This window comes from Ursus americanus, chromosome 16, assembly GCF_024610735.1.
Source record: "Ursus americanus isolate L20-20 chromosome 16, mUrsAme1.1.p, whole genome shotgun sequence".
Classification (NCBI taxonomy): Eukaryota; Metazoa; Chordata; class Mammalia; order Carnivora; family Ursidae; genus Ursus; species Ursus americanus.
Genome location: NC_142142.1, coordinates 7,591,230 through 7,615,576, shown reverse-complemented (window position 1 = coordinate 7,615,576; position 24,347 = coordinate 7,591,230). Strand labels below are relative to the sequence as shown.

At 48.0% G+C, this 24,347-nt stretch overlaps 1 protein-coding gene across 4 annotated transcripts in view; it reads left to right on the top strand.

Moving 5' to 3' along the window:
- CLPB (ClpB family mitochondrial disaggregase) overlaps nucleotides 1-20,377 on the top strand; it is a 140,510-nt gene extending 120,133 nt beyond the window's left edge. For all 4 annotated transcript variants that reach the window (XM_087868130.1, XM_087868129.1, XM_045782715.2 and 1 more), the window contains 9 exons: nucleotides 3,511-3,588; nucleotides 4,802-4,857; nucleotides 9,896-9,940; nucleotides 10,316-10,477; nucleotides 15,940-16,096; nucleotides 16,542-16,615; nucleotides 16,758-16,877; nucleotides 17,102-17,206; nucleotides 17,595-20,377. In XM_087868130.1, coding sequence (XP_087724256.1) covers nucleotides 3,511-3,588; nucleotides 4,802-4,857; nucleotides 9,896-9,940; nucleotides 10,316-10,477; nucleotides 15,940-16,096; nucleotides 16,542-16,615; nucleotides 16,758-16,877; nucleotides 17,102-17,206; nucleotides 17,595-17,843 — 1,046 coding nt within the window. In that variant the 3' untranslated portion in view covers nucleotides 17,844-20,377. The remainder of the gene's footprint in view (nucleotides 1-3,510; nucleotides 3,589-4,801; nucleotides 4,858-9,895; nucleotides 9,941-10,315; nucleotides 10,478-15,939; nucleotides 16,097-16,541; nucleotides 16,616-16,757; nucleotides 16,878-17,101; nucleotides 17,207-17,594) is intronic.
- Nucleotides 20,378-24,347: the final 3,970 nt, after the last annotated feature.

Genomic DNA, 24,347 nt, shown 5'->3' with positions numbered 1-24,347 from the left:
TCCCCCTGCTTGTGTTCCCTCTCTCGCTGGCTGTCTCTCTCTCTGTCGAATAAATAAATAAAATCTTTAAAAAAAAAAAAAAAGGAAGGTTGCTGCATGTGAGTTTGAAGATGGTCTGGTAGTGGGGGGCACAGCCAGGAGAAGGCGTTCTGCTAAAGGGGAAGAACACAGCCAGGGGGCCCTGGCGCTGGCCCAGCCTATGGAGAGGCAGCCGTGCCTGTGGGAGCTTGCAGAGATGGGACTGGCCAAGGAAGGGGCAGAGCTGCCTGCTCAGGGGACCCTGACACCATTGCGAGTCCAGAGAGTAGTGTCAGGAAGCAGTCGGAGAACAGGGGCTCCCGAGGCCATGTATCAAAGGCTGAACGAGCCAGACTGGAAGGCTACAGAAAGACCAAGTTTTCTGAATGAGGCTAGGCTATGAGGAGGTGTTGTGGCTGGGGAGGGCTGACTCCTTTCTTTAAACTCCTGAAGCACGAGTTCAGGCTCGAGAGTTAGCCAGGGCCTTCATTTATTTACCTGTGTAACCTTGAGCAGGTTACCTAACCTCTCTGCACATACTTCCTCATTTATAAGAAGGGAATCGAGGGACGCCTGGCTGGCCCAGTCAGATCTTGATCTCAGGGTTGTGAGTTCGGACCTTACATTGGGTGTAGAGATTACTATAAAATAAATAAACTTAAAAAGAGAGAGAGAGAGAATCATAATCCCTGCCCTGCCTGCTTTGTGGATTCATAATGAGACTCAAATGAAGTTCTGTCTTTGGAAGTTTTTGATAGACCGAAAAGTGCTAGCAGAGTAAGTTGCTGCATTTGCTGGTCCACAGTGACAACATCAGTACCTATGGCCACATCTCCAGTGACCCGTCAGGGTCTCTGCCCCAGCCTGACAGAACCCTCAAGGCTCCCAGCCGTGGTCATCAGCCACCCTGCCAGCCACACACCCTGGGTGCCCGCCTTCCTCAGTCTTTCCTAGCTGCTTCCATTTTTCATTCTGTCGGACTCCATCTGCTTGGTCGTTTTTCTCTTCAGATATTATTAGAAATATCCAGAGTTGTAATTGTTTAATGGTTGGCATTTCGCCTGTTTCACAGGGGGCCAGATCAAACCCACCCCGGACTCATGCCCTGGGTCTGGCAGAATTGGCCAGGGACAGCTGTGCAGTGGAGTCCGCCTGGCATTATAAAGAGCTCTCTCCCAGGTGCATTATTAGAAAAGAAGGGGGAAAGATGGCCCCAGGCATAATCCAATTCCACCTTCTCCATGGCGTTTTGAACTGCATAGCCCAGCAGTGTGCAGCTCTCAGTAGCTGGGAAGCTTTCCCAAAAGAGAAATCAAGATTAGAAGCTCAGGTACCTGACACCTGGGGAACCCCACTTCCCCCAGGCCTCCTGTCTGAGTGATGCCTGGGCACTTCTGCCTCCCCCAAATACCCCATGAAGCCTGAACCAGTTCGTGCTCAGCTTCTTTCCAACTTACGTTCTCAGTTCACTCGACTTTTAGAAGAATGTGACCCCTTTCAGATGACTCCTCTCACCCCTGCCCCAACACACATCTATACATAATGTCCACAGAAGTCTAGCCTTCACCATTTATATCTCTGCCTCCCCCAAAACCCCACCCACGGGTTCTTGTTTCTCTCGGGACACTGGGGACTCCATCTCAGCCAGGCTTGAACTACCCCTCATCATCCCCACCCTTCAGGTACCTGTGAGGCCAGTGGGTTCCTCTGAGAGCCAAGCCTTCCACAGGGCTGGGTCAGTTAGTTTAGAGATGATCGGGTACCTTGCCCAAGGGAGAGGCTGGACTTGCGTAATTTTCTCAGGCCCCTCTCAGGATTCTCAGGGGGTGTCTCCTAAGAGGTTGCACTTCCATCTGTTCCTGCTGAGGCCAGAACTAGAAAGATCTTTAGGTAGCAGCATTTGAGTTTGAGGTGAGAAAGGCCACAAACACGGACCTGAAGTCCTAATGCAGGTATTTGAGACCATAATCTGACCCCACCCACAGCTACTTATGTTCATTCCCGTCTCCCCATCTATGTCATGCTGGCCACCTTTGCCGCTCCAGATCCTTCCCAGGCTCCATGATCCCTCATCAGTCCCACTTCTTCCAGAAAGCCTTCCCTGACCTCTGCAGCTACTTCTCTGGAACCCAGCCATACAGATTGTAACACACAGTATAGCATTTAGGATCTGTACCTCAGGACTGGCCAGTACTTCCCTAAGACCATCAACTCTTCCTCAGTTGACTTGTTTTCCAGGCCTTGTCTTCTGACATATATCCCTTTGTTAATCTCCCCCTGACACTTTGAGAACCAGACCATACATGCAGTCCTATCTCTAGACTAACCCTCACATTACACAGTGCTCTGTCCTCTTCCCACTTCTGACTGCCACGTTCCCATTAATGCAACCCAAATTGATACTCACTTTTGTTCATATATGAACAAAAAAAAATGTTTAGAGAGAGAAGAGACTCTACCATCTCTACCAGTCAACTAGTAATCTACTAGTTGTATGACTTGGACAAGTCTCTTTATCTCTTGCCTCAGTTTCCTGTTTAGTATAATGGAATTGAGAATAATACTTTTCCTCTCCGGGTGTTTGTGTGGGTCTTGAGTAATAAAAATGTTGACAGTTTTTCCAGTTGCACCCAACAGGTAACGTGTTCAATAAATGGTTCTTCTAATGGTTCTGCCTCATTCCGCCCCCTGCTCTCCTGCTTGAGTGATGCCTCTGAGCCTGATTCTCCCACTCTGTAGTCAGGCATTTAGTTTCCTCACCTTAAATGCACAGCCTTTTATTATCTACTTCCTCCTGAAGAGGAGCAGTCAGGTCTCACTCTAGCAGAACTGACCTCCCAGGGAACCAGTCTGTATCTATCCCACTCTCCCACCACTGCTCCCCACTGGAGACCATGGTTAGTGGCAGTGCTAACCGAGTGGCTCACTCGTCTGTGCCCTGAGCTCCACACGACCCCTGACTGGATTCCAGAAAGTACATTTGGCTATACTTCCAGACAGCAGACTAGATCTTGGTTTCCCCAAATGGGAAGGTCCAGAGCTCACACCCCAGATCTCTCAGGGCCTGCCATGGGCTTCTGTCTCTTCCATTTGCATAGAAGGCAGGCTCAGTTTCCCACCAGTGGTGAGTAGATGGGTAACCAGCCATCTGAGAGCTAAAGTTCCTTTCGAATTCTCCTTCACCAGCCCCCTACCCCTCTATTCACCGTCCACCCGCCTTTCAGTTTCCCTGGCAACGCTGAGTGCTCATCCTGGAAAACTTTATCCGAAATCTGCTCTGGGCAGCTTTCCAAATCCATGCTAACCTGATTAGGTGTCTCTAGGGGCCTTGCCAGCTAATCAGATTAGGCAGCACTAATGGTAGTGAGGACTTTGAGTGGGCGCAGAGCAGTAAAACATATTGTATACTTAGTGATAATTATCCTGCCTTTTGTGTCATTGATTTATCTGCCTCCCTCCCTGTCCCCCCCCATCTTGTGTGTTTGGCCCTAGCGATCCGGAGGAAGGAGAATGGCTGGTATGACGAAGAACACCCTCTGGTCTTCCTCTTTTTGGGATCATCTGGAATAGGTAACTGGGAGCAGATTGGCAGGTGGGGGAGGAGAGCTGGGGGAACCCCAGCTGCTATGGGCCAGGGTTGCACAATCCACTTCTATACAACTCCAGCTCTGAAAACAACCGCCTCCAAATTACAGAGCCAGCAAGAGGATTGTCTGTCATGTTAGCAACAGCTGGAATTATGCCCCTCTCTCTGGAAGCTGTGGTGCCGGGCCTAAGTCACCTGGGCGGCCGGGCCCTTTGGGGTCTGATAGCCCTGGTCCGGCCACTCTGCATCCCCAGAGCTGCCCCGTGGGAACAGTTGAACCACCTCCACTGCCCAGCACACCAACCTTATTTAGTACAGCTTGGGGCATAACCTTCTAGGAAGCTAAAGAAAGCCCCTGATATGGCCAGCACAGTGTGGGATGCATTGCCAAATTGGTTTCAGTCAAATGGGTTGGGTATTTTTCTAGTCAGTTGAGCTGGATTATCTGAGGCATTCTCATCCCCTCTCTCTCCACCCTCATAGAACCCCCACCTGCACCACCTCCTCCCACCATTGTCCTGATGGGGAGTTTCATGCATTTGTTGTCTCTTCTTCCCCTCTTAGCATCTTCATGGACCTAGCACTCCCCCAGATGTAGGTTCCGCCACCTCACCATGATACTATAGAACTTGATTTCCTCTGCTAGACAATTACTTCTAAAGGTTTGGCCATCATACCAAATGGCCCTTCAGAGCCACCACTTTGGTATTGTCATTCCTTCTTTATGTTACAAAGAAAGACTATGAGGCCAGGGAGAGGTGTTCTTCATACCCTCCCAGCCTCTGTTGGGCCTGTGGCTCCAGGGCCTGGCTGGATGGCAAAACCATCAGTGTCTAAAGAGATTCAGTGCAGTGACCAGGAAGTCAGGGTGCTCCTGTCAGAGGCAAGGCTTGCCCTGGGCTTCAAAGGACAAGTTGGCTCTGGATTATAAGAGTCTACCTCCCACTCTCGGGATACTGCTATAGAGAAGAAGTCTCAATCTCCATCCACAGAAAAATCAAGATGCAGTGCAGACTTCAATTCTGGTTCCAGCTCCACCTTTAATTCTCCCTCCAGTGACTGGGAGAGTCACCGACCCTCCCTGAGCCCATCCATAAAAATATATTATTTCCAATGTCCATGCATTTCTTATGTTCTTTCATTCCAGAAAACAGTCATTTGGTCCTAACCCAACACCTCTCCCTTTCTTCTTATTAGGAAAGACAGAGCTGGCCAAGCAGACAGCCAAATATATGCACAAAGATGCCAAAAAGGTAAGTGCTGGGATGCAGGGCTGATGTGCAGGCCATGGAGACCTCGCCACTGCTGCTAGCCCCCCAAATTCTTGGCTCCCTGAATCTGTCAATAGTGAATCAAAAAAATGGACCCTGGCTCCAGAAAGCCCACTTCAGTCTGGCCCCAACTTGGCCACCAATTGTTCCAGGAATTTAAGCAAGTTATCCAGCATCCTTGTACCTCAGTTTACTCATCTATGAAACAGGAAAAATAATCCTTGCCCTGCCTGACTGCTGGGGCATTTGGGAGAACCCAATGAGATTCATCCATGCATTTTCAGTCATCTCCTCTGGCGAGGTATTGTACTAGAACCTGATAAACTCAGCATTTAGGACACTCTCCCTGCCCTGAGGAAGTCAGGCTAGAGTGGGAAACAGCTTTAGAAACATATCATTACTGTCTAGGACAACAAGGCCATGCTAGAGAGAGTCTTGGGGCCTGTAGAAGAAAACAGGTAGGAATGAGAAGATGCCATATTGCTTCTCTCCATTGTATGTGAGCTTTTAAACATGATTTCTTTTTTTTTTTAAGATTTTATTTATTTATTTGACAGACAGCCAGTGAGAGAGGGAACACAAGCAGGGGGAGTGGGAGAGGAAGAAGCAGGCTCCCAGCAGAAGAGCCTGATGTGGGGCTCGATCCCACAACACAGGGATCACGCCCCGAGCCGAAGGCAGACGCTTAATGACTGAGCCACCCAGGCGCCCCTAAACATGATTTCTTAGTCCCTAAGCTGTGGGGTGGTCATAGTCCCCTTTTCCCCATGACTTCGGAGCCTTTGGACTTGCCACAAGAGAGGCCTATCCCTGTCCCATGTTTATTCAGACTCGGGCTCTCCAAGCCTACTTAGTTTGACTTTCTAGGCTGACAGGAAATGTTTTCCTACAGAGAGAAATGTCACAGCCATCCTTGGAGATTGCAGAAACATTTCACCTAACGCCAAACATTCTTCCACCAGCCTTCCCCTGTGGAGGCTAAGGTACCCTTGCCCACCAGCCGAGGTTGCCCGTGACCCCAGATGCCCTTGCCTAATTTCTAAGGAAGGCTTCCCCTGCTGAGGCAGTGAGGAATTACTCAGGGCCCCGGCAGCCCAAGCTGCCCCAGCGGCAGAGTCCTAGCCACCTTCCATCCTGCCTCTGGCCTCACTGCCCCTTTGCCTCCTCCCTGAAGGCTTGGCAGCCACGGAAACAACACAGGTCGCTCAGGCTGTGTCCTCCTGAGCCACGTCCCTGGCCCCCTTCTGCCTAATAACTGGCTAAAGGCTCCAAAGCCTCCCTGGCTCTGCCAGTAGCTATGCTCTGCCTCACCCAAGCCCAGAGCGACCCACTTGACAGGCAGTAGGCAAGAAGCCGCACATGCATGCTAATGTGCTGCGACTGAAATAGCATTTTTAAGACAATTCATCAGGTTGGCAGCGATTGAAACAATTAGCACTCTGGAAAGAGCCATAAACTAGCAAGACTATTAGGGAAGATACAGTTACGGGCAGGAACCACCTGATTAGGGATGAAGAATTCTGAGTGGTTTAATTTTAATACTGTCAGAAAGGTTAATATTTAATTACAAATTATAATCTCCTTATCCAAGCTGTCTTACTATGTCTTCATACACAGTGGAAGAAGAAGGGAAGCATCGGCTGACTTGCTGGTGTAGAAAGGAGACGGGGTTTGCTAGAGACTGATGATGCAGGTCATTTTCGGTTGGCACATCTGAACGAGGGGCTGACTGCCACCACTAATGCGGGGGCTCCTGAGAGCATGGTGATGGCGTCCTGCCATCTACCATCACCCCTCGGGGGCAGTGGGCTGGGCGGTCACGGCCCTGGAGCCAGCCATTCCTCAGCACAGGCTCCAGTTCTACTTCCTCCTGGCCTTAGGCAGGTTGCTTGAGCCCTCCAGGTTTCAGCTCTCTCGCCTCAAAGTGCAGCTGTCCAGTCCCGTGTCTAAAGCTGTCGTGAGTGTGCAGTGAGACACTGAGTCACGGTGAGCTCAGGCGCTAGCACACTGAAGTCAGCGCCCGAGCCCTGATCTCGTGTTTATTCATCACCTCGTACTTTCCATGGTACCACCCATCGACCGTCTTGTTCGACCCCATGAGGGAGGTAGCGTAGATGCCGAATTAGATCTACTCTTCAGATGAGAAGACTGAGACCCTGCAGCATGTAGGGGCCCAACCAGGGTCACTTGTGAAGGGAAGAGGTGAAATCAGAATCTAGTCTCTCAACTCTCCTTTCAGTGCCATTGTTCCTAGCTGCAGTAGGAGGCTAGATTGTGAACTTGTCAGTTTGTTCCTCTGTCAAATAGGGAGATGTGAGGCATGAGAAACCCAGTACAACCATCTATGTATTTAATCTTTAAATCCTAGGTGGTGCCTGTATCAAACTCCTTCTTGCACCAGCCCTGTGGGCCAACTCCGTGCAGAGTCTGTGTTTAGCATAGACATTTTCTGGCCATGTAACAGGCAGGTGTAAGACCTGCCTTCCAAACCCAAGAGTCCTGGACTGTACCCGACACCAGCAGGACCCAAGGAATGATGGACAGGAGGTGCCGTGTCACAGGAGCCAGAGAGGAACTGTACAGTAAGGCTGGCTCAATGACACGTACACTGGCCAGGGACCTGGTGCCTTGGATTTAGGTTCTGGCTCTCTAATCCTTAGTTGCCTCATTTGTAAAAGGTCACTAATGCCTCTCGACCTGGCTGCCTCACAAGGTCTCATTTGCACATTTGTATAATTTCTTTATCAGATCTTTGGCTTATTTCTCTTCCCTCATTAGCCTCTACTCTTTCTCCCAAATTTGAGCAGTTTTGTTAACTTCCATTGTTAGGTCAATAATCCTTGAAAAAGGAAAAGAATGGGGCTCCGTGATCTTCTCCTGAGGTAGGTGGTAGCGCACTGAAGACGGCAGTTAGCATAGCACTGTGACAGAGGAATCGGGAGCAAGGGTCTGACTCTACCTGCCTGGGTTCAAACCCCAACTCTAAACTACTCTGGAGTTGGCTGGGATCTCTGTTCACATCCGTTTTCTCATCTGTAAAATAGGTTCAATTATGGTGCCTATCTCATTGGATTATTATGAAGGTTAAATGAGATCATGTAAACTGCTAAACACCGTTAGCACATAGTAAGCAATCAGCACGTGTTGGATATTACTACCATAATTGTTGCCTCACTTCTGGAAACCCTAGGGTAAGATCTTGTGAAACCAAAAGTATTCCAGCCAAGAAAATCAAGCCCTGAAACTTGCTGAAAGTTACTCAGAAAATCAGTAGAACTAGGACGAGAACCCACACCACTTGACATAAGTGATCATTAGAGTCTATACTTCTGGTATCCCGGGGCACTTGACATCCGGGCACAAAGCTCAGAACTTACAGATGAAGACTGCCAAGAGCTGATTGACAGAGCAGGAAATATAAGGCAGTAGAGTTTAGTGGCTAAGAGCACAGACTTGGAGCTTAATTGTCAAACCTGAGTGACGTTGGGCAAGTTACTTTAATCTGTGACTCGGTTTTCTCATCTGCAAGGTAGAAGTGATAATTATACTTACCTCATAGACTTGTTCTGAGCCCTGTATAGCTTTAGAACATTGCCAGGCACTTAATAAGCTTCCAGGGACTGTCAGCTATTATCATTAGGTACCCATCTCGTGGTTTCCAGTGCATTGCTCCCTCTGGGAAGCACTCCCAGCTTCCTCATGTCCATCCTCCCGTTCTTCCTCAAGCCTGTGTTTGTCTTGGCTGAGCTGCCTAGGACCCTCTGAAAATCGATGCTGGCTGATGCCCCACGTTCTCTGATAGCAGTGATCCCCTCCACATGGCCTTAATACTTCTCCAAGCCCTTATCTACCTCTTGGATTCGGTGCTCTCCTCAGGCCCCTCGTGTTCCATAGGAAGGAACTGCGGCTCCAAAAGGCGAGGCAGCATGCCCAACGCCACACAGACAGTGGCCGAACTGGGACTGGAAGCCAGGTCCCTGCCAGAGCTCTTCTGCTGCCCCGTACCTCGGGTACAGAGTGACAGGACACAGAAAAACTACATTTCTGACCAGCAGCCATGCTAGAACGTGGCCTGGATCTCAGACATAGACAGCTACCTCTCTCTAGGGTCTTGGCGCCCTGTCATCCCCAGCTCTCAGAAGAAGTATATTCAGTGAGTGCACTTTCTGAGGTGGAAATGTGTGCCACTGGGAGAGGAGCCTGGGGAACCCTGGTGTGGGTGGAGGGACAGGGCACCTGTGAATATAAATCCCTAAATTCGTCGTGAAAAAGAGTGGACATTCTGCCTGTGTTAACTCGCAAACCCCCTACTACCTATACGCACACATACCCTTTCCCTGGGGCTAATCATGGTTGAACCTCACCCCAAAGGCCCGGTTCCCAGCAGATCACTCCTAGGCCCAGTGGTGGAGAGAGATGGGCTACAAGCTGCCTTATGGATAGCTTTGAAGTGAAATGAAGAAATGTAAATAAATAAAAGATTTCTTAGCACAAAAGAAAAGTAATCTAAAACAAGGAGGCATGTACCCACAAAGAGCTGCGAAGCTGAGGGCATCATGGAGCTGGCTGGGTATTTGTTGCCCCCTTCCTTCTCGTCATGGTCCACACTGACTTTAACTGAATCTGCCCACGTCTACCTGCCCCACGAGGGGTTTTCCTCAAAGATGGAGACCGAGACTTGTTTGCTGCTGTAGCTGCAGCACACACAGGATGCCCTCAGGAAATACGGGGTGGCTGACGTGGTAATCAGACCAGTAGAAGCCTGAAAAAAGAGACATTCTGAGCCAGATTTAGAAGGGCAGGGACATGACTTGGGTTTATTAGGGTAGGGAATGAAGGAATCATGTGGGAGATGAGTGGACAGAAAAGGAGGCAAGGAGCCAAAAAATATATGAGAATGGGATAGAAGATCTTGCGTTGCTGTGATCTGAAAGCCATGGGGATATTTGAGATGCTCTCCTCCTTAACCCTTCCTTCTACCTTCCTGCCTGCAAATGGACTCCTGCTTGTTTCCACACAGGGCTTCATCAGGCTGGACATGTCTGAGTTCCAAGAGCGGCATGAGGTAAGTGAGAGTCCTCGCCGAAGTGTGGTTTGGAGGGCCTGTCGGTCAACATGACTCTGCCTGGGTATTTTGTTGTGACTTGTCATTTGGACCTGAGATAATTCCAGCAGCCTTGGGATTCGTCCTTTGGGGGCATACGTGAGCAAGAAGGTCACTGATCTGTTTTGCATAGGACTTGCTCTGAAAAAGAACATAGAGAAGATCTGTAGGCTCTCCCATCACGGCAGGATTCCTGCCACCCCAGAGGAAAAGTCCGACTGTCCTTGTTGAGACAGGCAGTGTTAATGAATGAGGCCATGTTCCTGTGCATGCCCATATCAGAAACTAAAAGTATAGAAAGGTTTGTTTCCCAGTATGTTTCCTTCCTCCCTCCAGGTGGCCAAGTTTATCGGATCCCCACCAGGCTACATTGGCCACGAGGAGGGTGGCCAGCTGACCAAGAAGCTGAAGCAGTGTCCCAACGCTGTGGTGCTCTTCGACGAGGTGGACAAGGCCCATCCAGATGTGCTCACCATCATGCTGCAGCTGTTCGATGAGGTGAAAGTCACTTTGGGCCGGGATGGAGTAGGGGACATCTGGGGATATGGGGCACTGTGAACAATAAGAATCAAGGGTCCAGAGGCCTGTGTGACCCGTCCTTCACTTGCTGCTTCCACATGTATACATTCGGTCACCTAGCAGATGGGGCTTTTCTCCCTTTCTAGACCAGGGCCCAGAGTGGGCACTTGAGGACAGACCAGCACTACCCAAGAATTGAAATTCTGTGGCTTCCCAGGCTGCCTTCTAGAGACACCCAGAGCAGAGGTGCCAGGACAGACCTGAGTGTTTAGTTCCAACTCTGCTCCATCTCCAGGCATCAGGGGCCTCATGTGACAAACAAGGAGGCTGGATCCAAGATAAGCTCTAAGAACCTTTCTGGCTCATGGAGCCCTTTTCTTCCAAGGAGCTCCAGGCTCGTCACAAACTAGACAGCCTCCTACTGGTGGGGTGAGCTTTAAATGAGAAAAACTCCCTTCTATTTCAGCACACTCTATGCACTAGGCTTGTGCTAAAGATGTCCTTGCTAACCACCACAATAGCAGGCAGAATAGAAACTGTCTCATTTTTTTACAGAAGAGGAGACTGAGGTTCAGAGAGGTCATAAATGTCTTGCCATGGCATGGAGCTACTGTGCAGAGGAACCATGTTTGGGCCACAGATATATTTGTTCTCCCTCTCTGCACCACTCCTTACCTCAAGCAGAGGAGAGAGACTTATGATCATGGGAGGGGTTGACCTCCTTTAGGGCCCTGCAGAACTGGGTGTGAGGCTTCTCTTCTGCTCCCATACAGGAGCTGTATTAGCCAACACATGTCCAGATGGAGTCCAGCCCACCTTTCCACTTAGTCCCCTTCAGCCCTAGGACGACAGGAAGGGATTTTGCTTCCCGTGTCGCTAGTGTACTCAGTGAGGTGCGGGAAGGGACTTCTGTATCAAATAGCACACCAGGTACCAAGCCAGGAAGACCCAGATCCACATACACCCACAGCTGCCCATCACCTTCCCACCTGGCCCAGCATCCTTGTCCCTGCCCCAGTTTTATTGCTGTCTTCCTAGCCTCCCAGCTCTTCCCTGTCCCCAGACCAGCCGCTGAGGAATGAAGGCCAGTCCTTCAAAGGTCACATATTCAATTACCCATACCTGTGCTCTGAGACCTCCTACCTCGTTCCAGTCTCTTGATGGGATTCAAGTACACACCTATGGACCAGACCCAGTCCTGCTCTCTGGGAGCTCCCTGCCTAGTAGATGGTTGGAAATGAGACATGATAATAGTTGATATTTTTGACTTTCTGTGCCACGTACTGTTCTAAAACATTTATTTGTATCAGTTCATCGAATCCTCCCAGCATCCCTATAAAGGTGGTTATTATTACTGCCTCTGTGTAAGAGGTGGAAACGGAAGCGAAGTGAGAGAAGTGATTGGCCTACGGGCATGCAGCTGGGAAGGGGGAGTCCGGGATGGGAGCCCAGGCAGTCCGGTTCAGAGCCTGCAGCTTTAACAGTAACTACCACGCAGCTAGGGCAAGAAGAGAGAGGTAGATCTGCAGGGAAGCCTTCACGGGAAGGGAGTGCCCAGCTCAGGGAACGTGGGCACAACAACTTCTGACCTCTCTGCAGAGGTACCTCTGATGGCCTCCTTGGCCCAGAAAGAGGGAAGGCAGCTACTGACTGAGCTACAACAAGCACCACCTAGAAGTTGTTACCACCTCCGTATGTAAGCCCTGTCTACCCCTCCCCTGCTGTTGCCACTGCACTGACTACCTTCTGGGAGTTGATAATAAATCCTTCCTATAGCCTCCACCAGCCTACTACCATTTCTGAAGTTTATGCACTTGGTTCCATTGACCAAAGCTGCCATCTAAGATTACTTAGACTCATGCTTATGGGCTTCTTGTGGGCAGGGACCTTGTCTTACTCACTCCAGCCATTCCCAGAGCTCACAGAGTCAAGGGAAGTGCTCTGTTGAGTAACTGAATTCAACAGTAATTCAGCATACCCTCCAAGGATAAATGAGGTTCTAGGTGAACGGAGTGGAGAAGGCCGGTAGCAGACAGCTGCTAGTTTGCAGACGCACAGAAGCACGCAGCAGCCTGGTCCGTCCAGGGAACACTCGCTGCTTGGCACCGCTCGACTGCAAAAGGGGAGTGAGAGCAGAACAGTAGAGTGAGTGGGTAAGGTTGACAGGGACCAATTATGATCCCAGGTGAAGGAGTGTGGGTTTACTTGTTAGATCGTAAGGAGCCTTTAAAGACTTTAAGCAAGAAAGAAACATGGTCAGATTCTCACTTTATAAAGATCCTATAGGCAACCATGAGAGAATGGACTGGAAAGAAGAGGGGGAGCAGCGAGGAGGCTGTCGGAGTATCCAGGCTAAATGTGGGGACGCCTGCTCTAAAGCAGGGCCGAGGGCTGGCCAGAACTCCCAGAAGGCCAACTGTGCAGGACTCACGGATTGAATGTGAGGGGGGATGGAGGGGCCAGGGGTGGCCAGCTACAGGATTTCTGGTGGGGTGACTGGACAGTTGCTGTTGCATCAGCTGAGGCAGGGCACCCAGGAGGACAAGCAGCAGGTTGGCTAGGAAGATGAGAAGCTGAGGTTTGAAATTGCTGAAAATGAGATGCCTGAGGAGCGACCGGCTGGAGGTGTCCAAGAGGCCGGCCATCAGTTGGAGAAGTGTAGAGTGTAGGACAGAGCTGGACGAGAAGCAGAGATTGAGGAATGTGTCAGCACAGGTAGGGTAACAGGAGCCGTAGGAAAGGGTGAGATCTCTGAACGAGGGAGTGTATAGTATGCAGAGAAGAGAGGGCTAACACAGAGCCTCGTGACCTGTCAGGAAGGTGAAAGAGGGTGTGTGGTTCCGTGTCAGGCAGAGCAGACACACCATACACAGTCTCCGCCTCAGTGTTCATGAATGAGCCGGGAGCCTTCAGCCCGCTGTGCTGCATGCTGCACTGGGATAAGCTGCAAGTGCTGGGAGCGGTAAGGGCACTGATCCAGTCTGGGGGCATGAAGGAAGACCCCCATTCCCACCCAGCTCTGTTCTCCCAAGTCTAGTCAGGAGCCCTAATGCTCCCAGCAAAACACCGAGCGGAACTAATGACCCCAAGAGCCTGCCGTGCAGGGCAGAAGTCTCAGGAGGACACTGGCCCCTGCAGAGCCTGCCTCTGCTCCCTTCAAGGATAGAAGCAGTGGGAGGGGCGCCTGGGTGGCACAGCGGTTAAGCGTCTGCCTTCGGCTCAGGGCGTGATCCTGGCGTTCCGGGATCGAGTCCCACATCGGGCTCCTCTGCTGGGAGCCTGCCTCTTCCTCTCCCACTCCCCCTGCTTGTGTTCCCTCTCTCGCTGGCTGTCTCTATCTCTGTCGAATAAATAAATAAAATCTTTAAAAAAAAAAAAAAAAGCAGTGGGAAAGCAGCCCCTGTAACCCTGGGGGAGCATTCACACCCACCCAGTCATTGCTGGGAGGTGAGACAGTGACAGCTCCCACTTTGGGGTACATCTTTACTGCCGAGGAGGAGGAGACATGAACACTGTGAAAGTCACCCTTTGGGTCAGTCATACACTATGTCTGCTCCCCTTACCCGCCTGGGACCCATCCCAGGCCCAGTGAAAAGCAGGGCTTTGATCCTGGACTGGAACTGCCGCTGGTTATTGTTCTTGCCTGTATAGCAGCGTGTGTCCTCCATCTTCAAGGGTGAGCTCTGCGAAGAGTGCCTTATGCATACATTTGGACACATCACACACACACACACACACGTCCCCAGAATTAGAATTGCCCTCGATAGATTCTGTTGATCTGTTATATTCAGAGAAGCCAACAGCAAGGCTCACGAACATCCACTTGCACCCTTGCCTTCCCTTCTTCCCACCCCAAGGCAGGGACAGTAATTAGCACCTGGACCTCAAGGCCCCTTCTGAATTGATCCCCTTGGCACTAACACTTTCTAAGAGGCCTGAGGGATGCCTGGGTGGATCAGTCAGTTAAGCGTCTGACTCTTGATTTCAGCTAGGTCATGATCTCAGGGTCTTGAGATTGAGCCCCTGTTGAGCCCTGTGCTGGGCTCCTCGCTCAGCAGGGAGTCTGCTTGAGCATTCCTCTCCCTCTGCCCCTCCCCCTGCTCATGCGCTCTCTCTCAGATTAAACAAATCTAAGAAACCTGTGCCAAGGGCCAGTATAAAGCAAGGCTAAAAAGCACCAGGTACCATGCCCAGCATGGAGTAGGTACTAAGTTAAAGCGCATCCCTTCCCCTTTTGCCTCTGGGGGCCAGGGCTGGTCTGCCATTGATTTGGATTTAGAAGCAAGGGCTGCACCTGAGTCGGGGTCCATACCACCAGGGAAAGGGAAATGCTTGAGGAAGACTAACTACCAGCTGAGGCTGGGGCAGGCAGGAGCCAACAGGTTGGGGTCAGTAATGTCCCCAGAGCCATGTTCTCAGGGGTGGCAGGAACTGTGTTCAGTGGGAGAAGTGCAGTAGGGCACAGAGAACACGAAGCAGGGCACCTGTGGTGCAACAAGAAGCGCCCTGTTGGTGTCCACTATTGTTAACTCCCGTCAGTTCTGCTCAGCGAGGCCCTGACCGTTGCTTTCATCATAAATGACTGTAAAGTACTGTTGTACAGTGATAGCCTTGTTGTTTGCTGAGTTGGTGTGGGAGCTTCTTGCCCTTGAACTGCATGGCCCCAGATAGCTGTACTTCTCTCATTCTTCTGTCTCTTCTCTCTTTTCCCTTTCCTCGGTGCATCGGTCTCCAGCATGGATGCTTTCTTTCATCTGTGTCGCTTCTAGAAAGAGCTAAAGATTCCAAGGAATCTTCCCACATTGGTTAAAGGACGAGCCTTATTTTCTATCCCGCTCTGTCAGGCAAAAGGAGGCCTTTAAGTTGCAGAGATTATACCTGTTTCAGTTCATCTCGTTCATTTTGATACAACAAATATGTATTACACGTCTGCTGTCGTAACGACAGTTTAGAACATTTGCACAGCTTGGCTAACTAAGGATTTTTAACCAACATGGCCATATTAGTCTTTACAATGGCCATATAAAATACCCTCCTCTGAACTCCTACAGTAACCTGGGCTTCCCCTTATAACACTTAACTCACTGAAGTGTCATTGCTGGTTTCTTGTCATTTTTTTTAACAAGAAGCATGTCGAAGGTTCAGTGAGGCCCCAGTGCCCCAACACAGAGCCTGGCCCAGATTGGGCCTCCAAGAAAGTGTGTTGGATGGATGCATGTTTAATCAGGCTGACTTTCAAGGTGTCAGAGATGAATCAGAGGCCCTGATGGATGACAAACAGAGCTGCAGTCTTGACTGGAGTCATTCTCAGCAGGTGGAATGGTCGCAGCCCAGGGCAGTGAGAACTGGGAGGAGCGAGCAGCTAGGGGTTCTGTAGAGACCTCTGGAAGAGGTGCCTGGGTATAGCACTTCCTGACTGTGTAGTCACTGCTCTTTCCCAGGGCCGGCTGACAGATGGAAAAGGGAAGACCATCGACTGCAAGGACGCCATCTTCATCATGACCTCCAATGTGGCCAGCGACGAGATCGCACAGCACGCACTGCAGCTGAGGCAGGAAGCTTTGGAGATGAGCCGTAACCGTATCGCTGAAAACCTAGGTATGGCACACAGCCTGAGCTGCCTGGGCAACTGGGCAAGTGCCCAGACCACCAGCAACATCTCCTAGGGGCAAGAATGACATTAGGCAGGAGGCCACATCTGTCACCTTTCTATTTGGAAATGAACCTCCAGCCCCTCTTCCAAGTCAAAACTCAAGTCTTGGTTCTGACTCTTGTCCCCCTCCTTCCCTCCCTCACACAACTCCTAAACTAAGGAACCCCAGGCTTTCTATTTGTAGCACTGGAAGGGCCTCAAGAAGTGCCCAGTCCAATCCTCTCATTCAAGTGGAGACCAGCCTGAGGCCTAAAGAACCTGAGACCCTGACCAGGATCACACAGACCATCAGGGGCAGGGCTCTTTTCATGAATGGGGGCAAGAGGCAGGCACAGTTCCCAGAGCACCCTAGGTGTGAGGAATAGGCAGTTTATGATTCTTTTTCCACAGGGGATGTCCAGATTAATGACAAGATAACCATCTCAAAGAACTTCAAGGAGAATGTGATACGCCCCATCCTGAAAGTAAGAGGTCTTTGTCCTTCCTACTGGAGTCTCCGGTGGGAAGATCCCCTTAGCCATCCTTGGTCTTCCCCACTGGGGTCCAGTAATTCCCTTTACCCCTTTTGGGTCACAGAGCTCACCCACCCCTAACCTGGCCCTGCAGGCTCACTTTCGGAGGGATGAGTTTCTGGGAAGAATCAACGAGATTGTCTACTTCCTCCCCTTCTGCCACTCGGAGCTCATCCAGCTTGTCAACAAGGAACTGAACTTCTGGGCCAAGAGAGTAAGAGCAGAAACTGCCCATGGGTGGGGTTGGGTCATCTGCCCATTGGAAATCAGGGAACACTGGGTTGGAAGCACCACCCCCTAGAGGCATGGATGGAGCACAGTGGTGTGGGCCAGTGGCCCTGAGGGCACACAGTCACTCACAGTCCCAGGCCTCAGGCCAGAGCGGTGAGAGATGGAAAGCACTGGGCCACATGTGGGCTCCTATCTGACCTATCTCAGGCCAAGCAAAGGCACAACATCACGCTGCTCTGGGACCGCGAGGTGGCAGACGTGTTGGTCGACGGCTACAATGTACACTATGGCGCCCGCTCCATCAAGCACGAGGTGAGTACAGGAGCCTGGGAGAAGTAAGACACCTCCGCACCTCCCTCCCCAGTGCCCCCACCCCACCCTGGCCTCCCAGCCTGAAATAGTCCATACCCAGACCAGATTCCCCCTCAGAACCCAAACCAGAAGATGATCAAATAAACTCCGATCCTGGAGGGTAAGCAAGTATGAACCCCTGCCAGGAGTGAGGAACTAAGCTGGGAACCTCAGAAACTGACGTCATTGAGTTTTAGCATAGTCCTGCAAGCTGTGTGTGGTTAGCCCCACTTTGCAGAGGGGGAAACTAAAGCTCAGAGGTTTCTGACTTGCCCTATCAGCGAGTGATAGAGCCTGGGCTCCAGGCCACGGCCCCAGCAGTGATGAGCCCTTCACCTGTCACGTACAGGTAGAGCGCCGTGTGGTGAACCAGCTGGCGGCCGCCTATGAACAAGACCTGCTGCCGGGGGGCTGTACTCTGCGCATCACCGTGGAGGACTCAGACAAACAGCTGCTCAAGAGCCCTGAACGGCCCTCACCCCAGACTGAGAAGCGTCCACCCAAGCTGCGGCTGGAGATCATCGACAAGGACAGCAAGACCCACAAACTGGACATCCGGGCACCACTACATCCCGAGAAGGTGTGCCACAACCTCTAGCTTCTACCTGCCTGCCTAGACATGCCCTCAACATCCAATAAAGGCCCCTCGGCTGTGGCATGGCAACTGACCTATCTTCCCCTCATGCCCTTTCCCTCCTCTCCACCCAGCCTGAGGCCTGTTTACCTCCTCGTAGCCCCCAAAAGACCCCTCCTCAGCCTCAAAGTCAAAAATAGAGATTTTGCCCTCCCCTGGATCCTTTGTTATGGGCCCAAAACTTGCTAACAGGTCTCCAAGAGAAGCGCTGCCTCCCCACCTCCTTCAAGGCAGGGAAGAGAAGGAGGTTCCTTATCTCTATCCTTCAGCATGATCCCCATGGTCCGTAGTCTCTGGAACTTTATCATGGTCCCAGGAAGCTCAGAAGTTTGGCAGCTAAGAACAGATCTGCCTGGGAAAAGACAGGGACCAGGCTGTGACCTGCCACCCTCTGTTGGCCTTTATGCAACTGAGTCCCCAGAATGTCTGCAGAGATTGTGGAGAAAGAGTGCAGAGGCCCAGGCACAGAGCTTGTGCCATGCAAGCTGTAGCTCCTCTTTCCCATACCCTAGAATTCCAAGAAGGGACCCATAGAACTCTTCCCCCTCCACTGCCATAATACGGTAGCTGTTGCCCCTCACCACACATTCTGGTGTCAGGCCAGACTACGTTTCTCCAGCTTTGGAACTAAGCCAGTGTAAGGCACCTCTAGGAGGAAGGCTGAGTGGGTCACTACCCTGCTCTGCTCTGGGACTGGACAATAGTACCAAATGACCAAGCAAGCTCAGTTCTATGGGGCCTCCTTCAGGAGATTAATACAGACATCGGGGAGCTGTAGGGAGAGTGATAATGAAATCAGGCTGTGCCCAGATGGCCATGGAGTCTGTATCAGCTCTGTCTATACTGCTGTCCCAGCTGAGTTAGCCTGGAATAAACAGCTCCCCCGTGCAGTCTGCATGTTAGTTACTAAGCAGAGGGTCTGCATGCCATCCGCCAAGAGCATACCACAAACCAGTCACGTTTCAACCCTGGCTTAACAGGACACAGCAAGGCCTGGTGCATCCTTGGGCACCATCGACAGTAGCCACCGTTGATGAGCACCCCATCACCTGCAGGGCCTTTTTGGATCCCTCCTTTGGTATTAGCTAATCTCTTTCAGGAAGCAGAAACTAGAGGTAGGCATTAAAGTCCCTTGGGTGTTGGAAGAATACCATAACAATATGGTGGGCACGAACAGTCAGAAGTCAGGACATGGGCTCCAGCGGGTACCCCAGCAATCACTGTCCAGTCTCCCGAGGAGCTGTCTGCTGCTCCCTACCTCAGTGACTGCTGTTCTTTTTACTACTGCTGCTACTGCTACTACTAGTACTTGTTTTGAAATAATTTTAGACTTACAAAAAGTTGCAAAAATAGTAGTTCTTGTATATCCTTCACCTCACTCCTCCTAATAGTAACATCTTACAAAACTATAGTATAATTATTAAAAGCAGGATTTAATTAACATGGACACAGTACTAACTAATCTATAGACATTCAGATTTTGCCATTTTTCCCACTGATGTCCTTTATCTGGGCCAGGGTCCAATCCAGGATACCATGTTACGTTTCATTGTCATGTTTCCTTTGTCTCCGTCAGTTGCTCCATCTTTCTTTGCCTTTCATGACCTTGATACTTTTGAAATGTCTAGGCCAGTCATTTTGTAGAATGTTCTTCAGTTTGGGTTTGTCTCCTTTTTTCACATGATTAGATTGAGGGTCTGCAGTTTTGGCAGAACTACCCCAGAAGCGATGGTGTGCCCTTCTACTGCCTTCTGTCAGGGGGTGATACTAACTTGGATCACGTGACTGTGGCAGTGTGTCAGGTTTCTCCACTGTAAAATTACCAACTTCCCCTTTGAAATTAGTAAGAGTCTTGTGGGGAGACACTTTGAAGCTGTGTAAATGTCTCATTTATCCTTAAACTTTGCCTACTAATTTTAGCATCCATCAGTGGTTTTTGCTTAGAAGTATTAATGCTGTGTTGACCTAAAGATGACTTTCTGTTTACTTACTTCATCTGTATTTATTAATTGGTGTCCTACTGTAGGGAAGAGCTATCTCTTTTCTCCCATATACTTACTCAGTAATTTATTTATATCAGTATAAACTAATAGATATTTGTCTTATTCTGTGGGTTACAATCTAATACTACAGTAGTTGTCTGTTACTCATACTGGCCCAGATTTGGCCATTGGAAACTCTTTCAGGTTGGCTTCTGTATCTTTTTGGCATTGCCCCCATCATTTTTTTAGCCCTTGCTTACGCTCTAGCACCACAAGACGTTCCAGGCTCACTCATATTTTTCCTGTTCCAGCCCTGGCATAGCTATTTTCCCAGGTAGCTCCTGGCTCCTTGCACTCGAGAATGGGCACTAGGTGTATTCATTGCTACTGGAGTGTCATTACTTCTAGACCCTTTCAGCACACAGAGCTAGGAAATAGGTGTATTCATGTTAACACACATCTGAATTTATTATTGTATTTATATGTATATTATTAAAAACCATGAGTTCACATTGATTCCCACAGTTCTAATCCAGTACCATGGGATTTGTGACTGCTGTTATTACACTTCACTATTCTTTTTCTCTTCTTCTGCTAGCTCCTTTTCTTCTCCTTTCACTCCATTTGGTGTTCAGACTTCCCTTAAAGGCTCTAATGCAGTCGTTTAGTGACCATCCTATATGGAACATTCCTATTAGAGAAAGTTCTTATGCCTGGTTGTCAGTCTTTGGTTCAGTCAGCTGTGGCCAGGAGCAGCAGGCATGTAACTCAAGACCAGATAACTTTTGTATTAGAAAACCCAGTGGCCACCTCACTGAGAGGAGAGTAGGAGATAGGGTAGACTCTCAGATTTTGAGGAACTTAAGTATCACTTCTACAGATTCTTAACTACACCTCCTAAGTGATGTTGGCCCCTATCTTATGCTTCCATAGCATCCCAGGCAACACTCAGCTCATTTGCATTACTTGTTCTATGTCTGTCTTTGTCCCTAGAAAGCACTGTAAGCACCCAGAGGGCAGATATTCAGTTGTCCAGCTCACTGTCCTACTCACAGGACCTGACACAGTGCCAGCATATGACAAATGCTCCAGGTATTTGGGTGGTTGGGTGGGCCCTGCAGCAAGCACAGATCTTCACAGTGAGTCCCAGGACAGAAGAGTATCATTTATTCACTGAGCACACATGTATTTGTCATGTTCTTGTGGCCAGCCAGTAGGATCTGCCAGGATTGGACCCTGAGCAAATGGGGGCAAAGTAAGACCCAGATCCCATCTTGAGTATCCTAGAATGCATGAGAAACAGGACTTGAAAATGAAAATGTAACACCTTTATTATTCAAAAAGAAAAATTCAAAGATGCATAGTGATTGTTTTAGAAATATAGGGAAGGGGCACCTGGGTGGTTCAGTCACTTAAGCATCTGACTCTTGATTTTGGCTCAGGTCATGATCTCAGGGTTGTGAGATTGAGCCCTGTGTCAGGCTCCACGCTGGGCACGGAGTCTGCTTACAATTCTCTCTGTCCCTCTGCCCCTGCCCACCCCCCTCTCAAAAAAAACCAAAAAGATTTAGGGGGAAAAAACACACTGAAGCCATAAGAAAATAGAAAATAGACCAATAAAGATAAAACTCGAAGTTAAAAAGTAGGGGGGAAAAAAGGAGAAAGGATAAGTAGAAAAATGACTTTTTGAAAACACCAGTAAAATAAATAAAACTTCAGCCTGATAAAAAGAAAAAGAAAAAAATGCAAGATTAGGAATGAGAAATCATGTAGATATGGAAAAATCTAAAATAATTTCAGGAGAATTCTATGGCAACAAATTTGGAAACAGAGCAAATAGGTAATTTCCCAGCAGATACCCAAAACATACTTTGAATAGACCTAATTAATTACCATAGAAGAAATTGGAAAAGTGATTAAACGTTTATCCTTCTAAAAAATCATGTTCTTTTATTTAAACTTCTTATTGAAATATACATGGAAAAAGGCACAAATCACAAGTATACAGTTCCACTGAATGGTCACAAGGTGAACACTACTTGTAGCTATCATATCCAGCCCAACAAATAGGTGGGTTATAATTTTCAATTATTATATAAGCTGCTTCAGACTTTGGGATAAGATGGAAAGATGCTCAGTTGACTTTTAAAGGCCAGCATAAGATTAATGCCCAAACCTGATAGTCCTAGCCTAATTTCACCTATGACTATAGATAAAAAATATCAAATAAAATAAAGTTGAATTGTACACTGTGATCACATTAGGTTTATTTCAGTGATACAAGCCTCAGTATCAGGAAATTTATTAATATAATTCATTACATCAAGAACTTGAAGAGGGGCACCTGGCTGGCTCAGTCAGTAGAGCACGTGACTCTTGATCTCAGGTTGAAGGCCCACATTGGATGTAGAGCTTACTTAAATAAAAAAAAAAAAAATGAAAATTATTGAAATATCTATAAGTATTTCTTATTTTGATAATATATGATTAAGAGAATGTCCTTGTTTTTATAAAATATACATTGAAGTATTTAGAGGTCAAAGGTAAAGGCAATTTGCAAATGTAATTGTAAACTTTATACACACAGATTCACAGGCCCATATATGTATACACATGGACACACACATATACACACACACACACACACACAATGATAAAAGTAAGTATTAACATTTGGGAAATTTGAGTAAGGATATACAGGACTTCTTTATATTATTTTTGCAACTTTTGTCTAAATCTAAAAGTACTTCAAAATAAAGTTTTTCTAAATTAAAGGAAATAAAACACTTTATCAGTAGATGCTTAAAAAGCATTGGATAAAATATTTCAGTTTTAATTATGATTTGATAAAAATAAAGCTCTAGGGGTGCCTGGCTGGCTCAGTGGGTAGAGCAGGCAACTCTTGATCTCTGGGTCATGAGTTTGAGCCCCACATTGGGCAAAGAGATTATTTGAAAAAAATTTTCTAATTTAAAATAAAATACAATAAAGCCCTGAGTAAAAGGAAAAGATTATTCATCAAAAAACAATAGCAAACATTTCATTTTTTCCCCATGGAGCAGAGAGCCCCATGCAGGGCTCTATCTCAGGACCCTGGAATCATGCCCTGAGCCAAAAGCAGGCAGGTGCTTAACTGAGCCACCTGGGCACCCCAAAAGCAAACATTCCTAATAGTAAATACTAAAGCTATTTTTATTAAAGTCTGAAATAAGATAGGATTCAACCATGCTTTGAAAATTCAGCTGAAAGCAATTAGGCAAGAAAACTAAATAATTGGTATAAATATTGGAAAATAGTAAGGTATCTTGTTTTGAAGAAATATGACTGTGTATTTAAGAAATCCAAGAGACTATACTAAAACCTAGTATTAAGGAAATTTGATAAGCGTGTGAATAGAAGATAAATGTATAAAAGTCAATAGCTTTTTCTATTCTAGCCAACTAGAAAACAGTGACAAAGGAAAAGCATTTCGTTCATAGTTGCAATAAATAAGTATATATATTTGCTCATATACAAAAAATACCTCTGGAAGAGGGGTTGGGTAGAGTGAGGAGATAGCAATGGAAATGGAAAATCCACTATATTCATTTTTATACTTTTAAATTAAATTTTGAATCATATTAATGTGTAACCTATTCAAAGGTAAATTATAAAATATATTCAAAATCATAAAATATTTAAGAATAAACAAGAGAAGAAAATCCTATTGAAGGGCATTAAAATAAGATCTGTCAAATGAAGACATACCAAGTTCTTGGAAAGGATGACTCAATGTATAATTCAGTGCAAACCTAACCAGACTCAACAGCATTTTTAATTTAATAAAGTTAACTAAACTCATGTTATACTACAATGTCCAGAGGTAAAGCCACATGGATTTGCTATTTTCTGGATCTAGGCTCTTAGGAGATACAAGCTACTACTACTGTCAGTAACTACTTAATAGTATGCAAACTAGAGGATAAGTCAGTTTCACGCCCATCAACACGCACCCTAAGTACAAGAGAAAGGAAAGAGTAGTCATCTGTGACTTATCTGGGTGTGGAGAAGAGAAGAAAGCGGTGGAAAACGAAACTAGAGAGGCTAGTTTCCTGCTTTCATAGTGCCTTGAATGCCATGCTAAGAGAATGAAATGACCATATTTGTGTTTTCAAAAGACCCTTTGTTTTGGGGTGACTTCTGACCAATATGCAACAGATGGAGTAGTTCCAGGCAAACCCCCTTCCCACCCTCACACATGGAGATAATATGTAACAACAACAACAAAAAGTTCAACACACAACTGGGCTTGAAACCAAAAATGGGAGATCCCGAGGTGCCAGAAATGAATGGGAACCCAAAAGTCAAAGATGTGTGAACTGGAAGTTAAGGAGTTTCGTACAGACTTGGGACCAAGATACAGACCTAATAGCTGAGTGCTAGGGCTTCAGCAAAGACAGGAGTCTCAAAGGACCACTTCCTTGTGAAATTAAAAACTAGAAAAACA